Source organism: Puntigrus tetrazona, chromosome 3 (assembly GCF_018831695.1).
Source record: "Puntigrus tetrazona isolate hp1 chromosome 3, ASM1883169v1, whole genome shotgun sequence".
Classification (NCBI taxonomy): Eukaryota; Metazoa; Chordata; class Actinopteri; order Cypriniformes; family Cyprinidae; genus Puntigrus; species Puntigrus tetrazona.
Genome location: NC_056701.1, coordinates 17,038,886 through 17,048,914, shown reverse-complemented (window position 1 = coordinate 17,048,914; position 10,029 = coordinate 17,038,886). Strand labels below are relative to the sequence as shown.

The 10,029-nt window shown below is 40.5% G+C and overlaps 3 protein-coding genes across 3 annotated transcripts; 2 read left to right on the top strand and 1 right to left on the bottom strand.

Moving 5' to 3' along the window:
- Positions 1-1,433: 1,433 nt before the first annotated feature.
- rmi2 (RecQ mediated genome instability 2) lies at positions 1,434-3,815 on the top strand. Its single transcript, XM_043235205.1, has 2 exons — positions 1,434-1,810; positions 3,362-3,815. Exons 1-2 carry the CDS (start codon positions 1,516-1,518, stop codon positions 3,511-3,513), a joined length of 447 nt encoding a protein of 148 aa, XP_043091140.1. The 5' UTR covers positions 1,434-1,515; the 3' UTR covers positions 3,514-3,815.
- litaf (lipopolysaccharide-induced TNF factor) lies at positions 3,623-5,866 on the bottom strand. The gene is made up of 4 exons (XM_043235204.1): positions 5,582-5,866; positions 5,131-5,364; positions 4,227-4,383; positions 3,623-4,136 (listed from the first exon to the last, which is right to left on the bottom strand). Exons 2-4 carry the CDS (start codon positions 5,348-5,350, stop codon positions 4,028-4,030), a joined length of 486 nt encoding a protein of 161 aa, XP_043091139.1. The 5' UTR covers positions 5,351-5,364; positions 5,582-5,866; the 3' UTR covers positions 3,623-4,027.
- Positions 5,867-6,500: 634 nt separating this feature from the next.
- On the top strand, positions 6,501-9,728 carry snn (stannin). Its single transcript, XM_043235207.1, has 2 exons — positions 6,501-6,781; positions 7,959-9,728. Exon 2 carries the CDS (start codon positions 8,045-8,047, stop codon positions 8,306-8,308), a length of 264 nt encoding a protein of 87 aa, XP_043091142.1. The 5' UTR covers positions 6,501-6,781; positions 7,959-8,044; the 3' UTR covers positions 8,309-9,728.
- Positions 9,729-10,029: the final 301 nt, after the last annotated feature.

Genomic DNA, 10,029 nt, shown 5'->3' with positions numbered 1-10,029 from the left:
CAGCTGTCCATTTGATTATTTGGAAACAATGAATCAAATTATAGTCAGCTGGTATGGCATCCTACCTTTAGGAGGTCATTTGAGTACAGTGAACTCATTGTCATGTTCAAGAAACCAGTCGGAGATGATTCGTGCTTTATGACGTGGCCCGTTATCCTGCTGGAAGTAGCCATCAGAAGATGGGCACACTGTGGTCATAAAGGGATGGACATGGTCAGCAACAACACTCAGGTAGGCTGTGGCATTGACACGATGCTCAACTGGTACTATTGGGCCCAAAGTGTGCCAAGAAAATATCCCCCACGCTACACCACCTCCAGCCTGAACCGTTACAAGGCAGGATGGATCCATGCTTTCATGTTGATGCCAAATTCTGACCCTACCATCGCAGCAGAAATCGAGACTTGTCAGACCAGGCAACGTTTTTTTGGTGAGACCGTGCGAATTGTAGCCTCAGTTTCCTGTTTTCTGACAGGTCTTCTGCTGCTGCTGTAGCTCATCCACCTCAAGGTTCAACGTGTTGTGATTTCAGATATGCTCTTCTGCATACCTCAGTTGTAACGAGGGGTTATTTGAGTTACTGTTGCCTATCAGCTCGAACCAGTCTGGCCATTCTCCTCTGACCTCAACAAGGCATTTGCGCCTACAGAACCGCCGCTCACTGGATATTTTCTCTTTTTCAGACCATTCTCTATAAACTAGAGATGGCTGTGCGTGACAATCCCAGCAGATCAGCGGTTTCTGAAATACTCAGACCAGCCCATCTGGCACCAACAACCACGCCACGTTCAAAGTCACTTAAATCACCTTTCTTCCCCATTCTGATGCTCTGCAGCAGATCGCCTTGACCATGTCTACATGCCTAAATGCATTGAGTTGCCATGTGATTGGCTGATTAGGCGAGCAGTTGGACAGGTGTACCTCATAAAGTGGCCGGTGAGTGTATATAACAATTGCTTAAGGTACGCTGGTATAATGGTTCAGAGCCTATGGTGAATATAAATTATAAATGGACAATGTACGGAAATATATAATAATAGACAATCTCTGATTCAAAAAGGTAAATGATCCATGCAACATTTCCCCTCACAAAGTAAGACAGGTCCATAACATTTACCCCGTGTGACATTTTTTAAAATAATAAATTCAGATTTCCTATTAGGCCCATCTAACAATTATTTTCCATGACCCATCCCCATTTTTCTTTCTTTTTCGTTTATTTGCTTTAGTTCCTGTTGGTTCCGTTTTTGTTTTGAAGTAGTTTAGACCAGTTGTTGAATTTTCTCATTATTTCTATTGCTATAATTCTTAATTATTGGTATGCACTAATTCTGTTGTACTGTATTATATCTACAGAGCTAAATGATACATTTAGATATTACTAGTTTCTACTGTTATCTATCTATTATATAGTATACCTTTATTTTGAAACAGTCGTCACGTCCGGATGTTTTTTTTTTCATCGTCTCTCAAAACCATCGCGTTTTGAAGCAGCAGGCGGTAGCGCTGAAGACGATGGGAAGCAGCTTTCTGAGCGCAGACAGAGCTCGCAGTCCTCCCGTGAAAGTGTTATCCAGCCAGCTGCGTGAGGCCCGAGAGTGTCCGACTGCAAGCGGGAGAGCGGAGTGTGTTATCAGGCGCCTGGGCCCGGGTGAAGAGCGCTGCCTAGCGGTGTCTGTGGTCTGGATGCAGGGCACTGTACTGGAGGTTCAGTCTGACCGCAACACCGTGCTCATTCTGGACGAGACCGGCAACTTTGCCGTCAGCGGCATTAACAGCGTGCCCAAAGGAAAGCCCTGCCTGAGTCCCGGTACAGTACACTTTTTAAGGCGGTTCATATGTGACCGGCGTATTTGTAGCAAAACCTTTTTTTTTATGTCAAACGTTTAGGATATTAAGTTGGAAATAAGTTGGAAAAATATACAAAGTGATTCATTTAGTTGCGTTTTCGTGTTTACATGTTCCGTAAGACAGCAACACAACCCATGAATATCATCTTCTTTCATTTCACAATCTGACTCATTTTAGATGGTATTTAAATAAACAAACGCTTTACCTTTTAAAGGTGACACATAATGAGAATCTGACTTTTCCAGGTTTTGTTCTCCAGTGCATCTACCAACCAAGGAAATGTGAAAAAAGTAACCCAGTAACTTAAAGTAAAACCCCTTTTTTTTTTTTTTTTTTTCAAGCAACGTCTGATCGTGCTCCCCTATTAAACTCATTAGATTCCACTAATGAGATGATTCGTTTAATCAGGTGTGTTGAATGAGGGAGACGTACGAAATATGCGGTGTTTGGGGGGGGGGTTCCCAGGACAGGTTTGAGATCCACTGCTCTATGACATTGCAAAGGGATCCCATTATAATATTACCACCCCATATTCCGTAAATTTCCACCCACGGTGCCGATTGATTTTGCAAGTGAACGGTAGGCGTTACGTTAGCCAGCACCGGCATTATTCAAATGACCCACGCAAAGAATTGTGGGTAATCTCTAGCAGCAAAGGACGCGCCTAATGCATCCTTTGAATTCTTGAGAAAGAAGGACGCGTTCGAAGGTTTTATTCGGAGTGTCCTACTTGCTTTTCTCTAATGAGACGTCCATTGACATATGCAGCCTCTGGAGGGCGCCACCTTCCAAATAAGACACAGCCCATGTAACTTAGCAGTTCAAATCACATGGCAAATGTTTGAGAGGCATGCTAACAAGAGCAGATTTATTTACTGTTTATTACAGGTACTAGCTGTAATGGCTCAGCTCTATTCTGGAAAAGGGGGCGTGGAGCAGAAGCAGCTCATTTGCATTTAAAGAAACAGGCTAATCTGTGTTTTTTTTTTTCTGCTTCCACTCAAAATAAGCATTTTCAAAATATAATGTTTTGTTGGGTATTTGGTGCTAAAACCTCAGACACATTCTGGGGGCACACTTTGCAAAAAGGGGCATTTCCCCTTTAAGGCCAGCACCTATTTTTTTATAACTGCTTTTGTTTTAAAAAGTTTGTTTCTCTACTCTCTTTTATATCTATTTGTTTTCTTTTTATTTATTATGTAATAGAGTGGGGGAACATTTCCAGTTGCAACGTACAAAAGTCAATGAGTTTTTTTTTTGAATGGGAGTTTGGTTATATCCAAGGATAAACTAACCTTTTATGTAGGTGTCAAAATTAATAAAAGTTGTAAAAGCACCATTTTGTTGATAATCCAAAATCCTATTGGCTTTTTGCCGCATTGTCCTCACAGTCACTTTGGATAAAAGTGTCTGCTAAACGAGAGGGGTATTTTTCCATTTTTAACTCTTGAATTTGCATTTACTCTGTCGTTCTTGGATCTACATTTTTATTAAATTTCCCCCCCCACAGGTAAATATGTCATGGTTATGGGCGTCATCCAGTCACACGGTCCAGAGCCGGTGCTGCGTGCTGTGAAGGTTGCAGATCTCTCTGAAAATGCTGCGATTCACAGGAAAAACTGGATCTTTGAAGTGGAAGACCTCCAGCAGATTTTGCCCTAAATCTTTGTTTGCTTCACGAGACTTTCGTTTCGGTGCAACCCTTATAATATCTGCCAATCAAAAAGTGAAAATTGCGAACTGAAATTGTAATACATATACACAACATGGCTTTTAAATGCAAAAGCATGAACATGTTTATTTATTTCTATTTTTTTCTAAATCACTTTGATTACGGAAAGAAGAACCGAGAATAACTGCACTGTATATATGCATACCTCAAATGTTACAAAGATTCCTTCACAGTTGTTATATTAAATACTATTGTTAAAAAACAAACGATTAAAGTTCAGTTGTTAGTTAAATCAGTTTATAATATAAAGACCAGTCTAGTGTGCGTGTGTGTGTGTGTGTGTGCGTGTGCGTGCTCACATACACACATGTATGATTACATGTTAATGTGCCAGTGGCATAGATATTGAATTAACTTGCTGAAGAATGAATTCACTGTAACTTCTTCCAATTATAAATACAGGGTGGTAAGCTACACAACTCATTCCTATGTTCCGCAGCTGATTCAGATTCTCTTGTGGACTCCTAAAACACTGCTGCAGTTCGGACAGTGGTGTATCACGTCCTTCAGGCCGTCCACGCAGAAGGGAATCAGGCAGCAGCCATAGATGCAACTAAAACATCAGAGAGGCGAAAAGAACAATCAGGGCAATGTCTTTAAAGGAAAACTGTAGGAGTGTGCGTTACGTGGTGTTTCACCCTACCCGAAAATGGCCAGGCCTGCACAAGAGAGCCAAGCTAAAGCTCCCGATGTATGCACCAGGTGGGTTATCACGTTCTGTGAACACACGGGACAGTGGGCCTGCACTGGGACGCTCCCGAACACCAGACCAGGCTGAACGTACACGGTCTGCACAGAAACTGAGGGGCAAAAACAAGACCGCTTCAACGTACTGTGCTGCGTAGGTTTCTGTTATGGGAACTGTTCACAAATCAGGGTCTTAACAAAAAAGGATGCGCTGGAATCGGTGTGTATACATTTAGTGAATGGAAATTTATTTAAATTATGTAAATAGCTGTAAGGGTAAGGGAACAATTTGTTAAAACTATTTGCATGAAATTGAATATTAAACTAAATATTTAAAATTATACATTTTAATTATAATTATTTAAAAAATAAGCAATACATATTAAAAGTCATTCATTTTAGAATTAAATGCAATTACATTATTTACATTGAAATTATACTTAATTATAAATACTATTAAAATGCTTTTTACATTTTCATATTTATTTTACTAATTTATTTTCTAGTTTAAATAACACATAAAACTAAAGTAATTATATATATATATATATATATATATATATATATATAAATATATAAAGCGGGGCCGACAGAACTAATGTAAATCTGAAACAAGCTACATACTCAACATGGGGAGAAAAAACAAGATTCAACCAGCTTGCTCAAGTTGGTTTATGTGGTAAACACCACTACCAGTCGAGACGGAAGTCAACCAGGTTAGTCTTTATAAACATTTGTTCATTCTTGTATACAAACTAGGTATACGACCCAGTTTTTCTTTCTTTGTTTTTTCTGTAAAAACCCTAGTTTAAAAAATTGATGCGAAAAGGCCATAGCGGTGTAAGAGTGGGGGTCATTACCAACAGGACCGGTGACGGGTTGACCCTGCTGGGCTGGTGGTGGAGGATACATGGGGCTGTAGGCTTGTGATGGATACGGAGGCACGGATGTCTTCATGTCAGGGGCTGGAGCACAGGGCATTGGCTGATAGTGTGGGTTTGACCCCAGCGCCTCCTCGTAGGACGGAGGAGGAGGGTGTCCCACAAGCGTGGAGGACTCCAAGGGGGGTGCGCTTGCCATCGCCTTCACGGATGCTTAGAAAACATCACAAAAAACACAGCTTCTTAGTTATCATTTAAGTCTATAGCGTATCTCAACGATGTTCGCAGTCTTGCCCAATTCGTGATTCCCGACTTCACTTTTGACAAACACGCGCAAACTACAAATACCAATCAAACGAAAGCGCTCAGAGTTGTGACCTAAATCTCTCAAGCGACGTTCATTCAAAGCACAAACTTCAGAGGCACTTACGGTTTGTTTGTTGTGGTTTTCTAGAGAAGACGCTCAGGAGCGATCGGACTGAACGCGTTTCCTGCTTCTTAGTTCTGTGGCGCACTCGCTGTATTTCCGCAAGAGACGGGTGGGCTGAGCTCTCTTATAAGACCGCCAGAGCGAAACTACACGCTTCGGGCCTCAAGAGCCGTCGTCCAGTCGATATGTGTGTAACTCGAAGGAGCTAGTTAGCAGAGAGCGAGGGCTTTATCGATAAACGGGAGAAAGACTTTTAGACGTCCCCCTTGAGTTCCGTGTTTGGTCACATGAGTTACAGGCAGAGATCTCTCATGATGATAGTTGAACTCGGTTCACAGACAGCTGCTTTGTTTATGTTTATCGTGCATACTGTTATTGGGTGCGATTTATAATAAACGCCTTTTATGTTAACGATACATCCCATGGCTTGGGCTGGCGTGTGTGTAATTTAAAACTTTCTTTAATAAAACATAAAACGCATGAATATATGAGGCAGTAGTACAAAATAGTAATGATAAATACATATAATAGAGCATTTACACCTCCTCTCTTTGAAAGACAAGTAAAACGGTAGATTTTTTTGTATTTTGTTTATAGCAATAAATACATGTATGCAAATCGATTTTATTAAAATGGTGTAGCTATGTTTTGCCTTTTCTATTTTTATCATTCTCACCCAAGGGACTTATTATTTTCTGCACATATTATTTTCTGAACAGAAAGAGTTTATCGGTGCAAAACGTGCGTGTCTGGCAGCTGGGAAGATACAGCAATACACAATATATACAATGACTCATATTCACACACACTACAATGATACATAAATTAATCATTTTCAGTTTGTCTGTGAACGCAGAACAAATGTCACGCATAGGAAGCCCATCTGTACAACATCCGCCTGTCTGAGCACCTCCTCCGCTGGACAAAACGCCATCGCTTTTAGGCTGCTTGATTGGATATTTGCTTTTTTTCAGGCGTGATCTCATTTCCTGTACAGTGACAAGCTCTATTTATTTATTTATTTATTCATCTGCCCAGGCTGGAAATGTACGCGACTGGTTTCGGATGTTGCCGTGTATAACGGAGACGGAGACGGAGACGGACGGGAGTTGATGCGGCTGTCAGATCTCTCCAGTGCACGAAATGGTTCGCGAAAGCTACACGAGCGTCGTTCTTTGATTAAAAGGCGGCCTAGTTTTGGTAAGCTTCGATTTAAATTATGCGTTCTCCTCGTTTTCACGTCGATTATTAGATAGAAAACCCCTGTTCCGTTCGAGGCGTGCGTGGATCGCGTATAAGTCGTTACTGTTTGGGAGCAAATACATGTTGGGCGAAAAAAAAAAAAAAAAAAAAAAAAACGACTGCAACGTTATTCGCTGCAGTTGGTTTCATAGATAGTTAACAGTGTTGCCTGAATCGCAAAAGCGAGCTTCGCTTTGGTGCCAGAGGAAAGGCCTCGCGCCTCTCGGATCAATTCGAGCACGAGCGCGTTTAACACTCCGGCGCGTGGGCAAAGATGCGAAGTCTTCACCGAGACGCTTGTGGCGTTGCATTACCTGTGGCTTCACGAAGGGAACCGTGACCCGAGCAGTGATGGCCGGTAGCTGTAACGAAACGTTCCTGGTTCTCACGAACGACTGAGAAATAACGACGGGAGGAAACGAAGCTTTTTGAAACTTTGAATCAATTGAAACCGTTCCCAAACGATTCACTACTTCGAAACAATAAACGTCAGGCATTCTTAAAAACACCCTTAACAAACCGACTGCAAGTGTTTGAGTGTAAGTTTAATCTGTTAAATGCTATGAATAAATCATGTAACACCGTTATAACTATGAACTATATGTACAATATGTGCCAGGACCACAAAACCAGTCTTTTTTTTTTTTTTTTTTTTTTTTTTTTTTACTGAGATTTGTACATCATTAGTAAAAAAGCTTTCCACTGATGTATGGTATTTCTGAGGGTGAAAAAAAAAAGAAAGAAAAGAAAATTGCCTTCAAAGTTGTCCAAAGAAAGTTATTAGAAATGTGTATTAGTAATAAAAAAAAAATTAATTGTTGCTATATTTATGGTAGGAAAATTTTGATCCACACAATGAATCTTTGGCTATTGCTACAAATATACCCGTGCTACTTATGACTGGTGTTGAGTTAAATATGCATTATTTATGCCTGATTTACGGAGAGCTTGGTTAATCAGAATGTTCACAGATTCACTGCTTTGTGTGTTTACCTCGGCGGTTTGATAACTGCTTTGAAACAAATGATTTAAAAAGGTCTTCAGTGTTTCATTAAGCAATGTTTTGAAACAGTTTATTGCCGATGAGAACATTTTCTCATGATTGTAGAATCATGCTTATTCCTGTGTCTTTCAGATGTAGCCCAAGCCTGCAAGAGCTGTGCAGAACTGCCTCTCCAGGACGTTTGAAGGCCTGTTGTTGAATCTGTCCTGCCTGATAGGATGTCTATCACGGACCACAGCCCCACCACCGGGGTCGTCACTATTATTGTGATACTGATTGCCGTCGCTGCGCTGGGGGCTTTAATTCTGGGTTGCTGGTGCTACTTGCGGCTGCAGCGCATCAGTCAGTCTGAAGACGAGGAGAGCATCGTGGGTGAAGGTGAAACCAAGGAGCCCTTCTTGCTGGTCCAGTATTCGGCCAAAGGCCCGCGGGTGGAGCACAAGACCAAGCTCACCCCTAACGGTCCCGAGAGCCAGACCTAAGTCCTACCGTCTCCCCTCGCAATGTATACGGTGTCGTTTTTGCGGTCTAAAAGAATCTCGAACCTCGCTGTGTCGCCCCGCACCAACGTGAAACCACAAGCTGATGAACGGAGACCAACCTAGTGCATGCGGTTGTCTAGTTGCTTTGACTTGATTTTATTTATTTTTTTCCTCGCCCGTTTTGTGGTGGTACAGAGCCCTGTCATAATGTGAAATCGACGATCGTCAGCGTTTTGTGCCATTCTGTTTGTTTGTAAAGCCGTAAACGAGTTCCTAGGCTAAATCAAGATGAAGCTGATTTCTTTGGTGGCGTTTTTACTTTATTGTTCGTCCAGAGCTGGCTCTGGGATTAAGAAATTCAACACGCATTGTAATGGACTTTAGATCCATGTTAAAGTTTTATCCTGTTTCTTTAATCTTAAAAATAAAGGCCTCTGTTGGCATCTGTGGTTCCGTAGAGAACCTTTAACATCCATTTTACAAAAAGTTCTTTTAAGAATTGTTCATTGATATTGGCTCTTTTATGGCATTGCTGTGAAAACTCCCTTTTTGAACTTTTTTTTTGTTTTTAAGTGTTGAATTGCAATACAACAGAAATGTTTTTTCATTACAAATAAGCACTTCAGGATACCATAACTTGCCAAATGATGTACACTGGCTTTTGAAAGCTCTTACATTACATTTAGACATGTTCAGAATCATGGTTAGCACTTTTTATCCGTAATGTGACACACAAGTGATTTTTGTAAACAGCGTTTGCTGGTTCTGGTTTAAACCTGCTAGGAAACCACTATAAGAAAGAAAGCCGATGACCGAGGTGATTACTGTGATCCCTGAGGCGTTCGTTTTTTGTGGTTGAGCACATTTCTACGCCGCGAGAAGTCATTTGAAAGTGTAAATATTATTTTTATAGGTGGCTTAATGCATAACTGGATACTGAAAAGTCATTGTCTTGAGTTTTTAACCCGTTCCTTCTCAGTATTATTTTTGGTTCAATTAATTCTGTTTTTGTGATATCGCACTGTTTGCTGTTTGTACATGTAAGATGAAAGTGAGAGAAATTATTTATTTTTATACAGTATTCATGCAAATGTTGTCTATTGAGGCAAAATCAACAGTCAGGCGTATAGAGAGGTAGATGAAGCCTGAAAATGCAGCTGAAATGATTTCTTTGGTGTTGCTGAAGTTTTCGGGTTCTGTCTCGCATTTGAAATCGGCAGATTTTTTTTTGTGTGTGTGTGCATTATGTGCTGTTCAATATACAGAAAGGACGGTACACGCATGTTAATTTAATGTGCATATTTGAGAAAAGCAACTTTTTCTTAGTAAAGCGCTCGGTATACTGCTTTTGTCACTCCAGCCAGTGTGTCTGTCCAGTGTTTGACTAAACTGAACAATAAAACTTCTGTGACTAGGAAAATGCCTACTTTTATTCAGTTCGATTCAAGTTGAATTTGTATAGCGCTTTATATGATACAGATCACTGCAAGGCAGCTTTGCGGGAAATTAAGTTTCTATAATATATGACATATTGTAGAAACGTAATATATTTGACTTTTATGTTTTATGTGCATTCACAACTTTTAAAAGTAAGTCCTGAATCTAAATCCTTTTTCAATATGAAGTGATTTATGGACAGTTTTTCTTACACCATAAGTGAAAGTAAACTTCCCTAGCTCCAGTGTATGGCATTTATCAGTCATACTGCTTTGTCTTTGTGT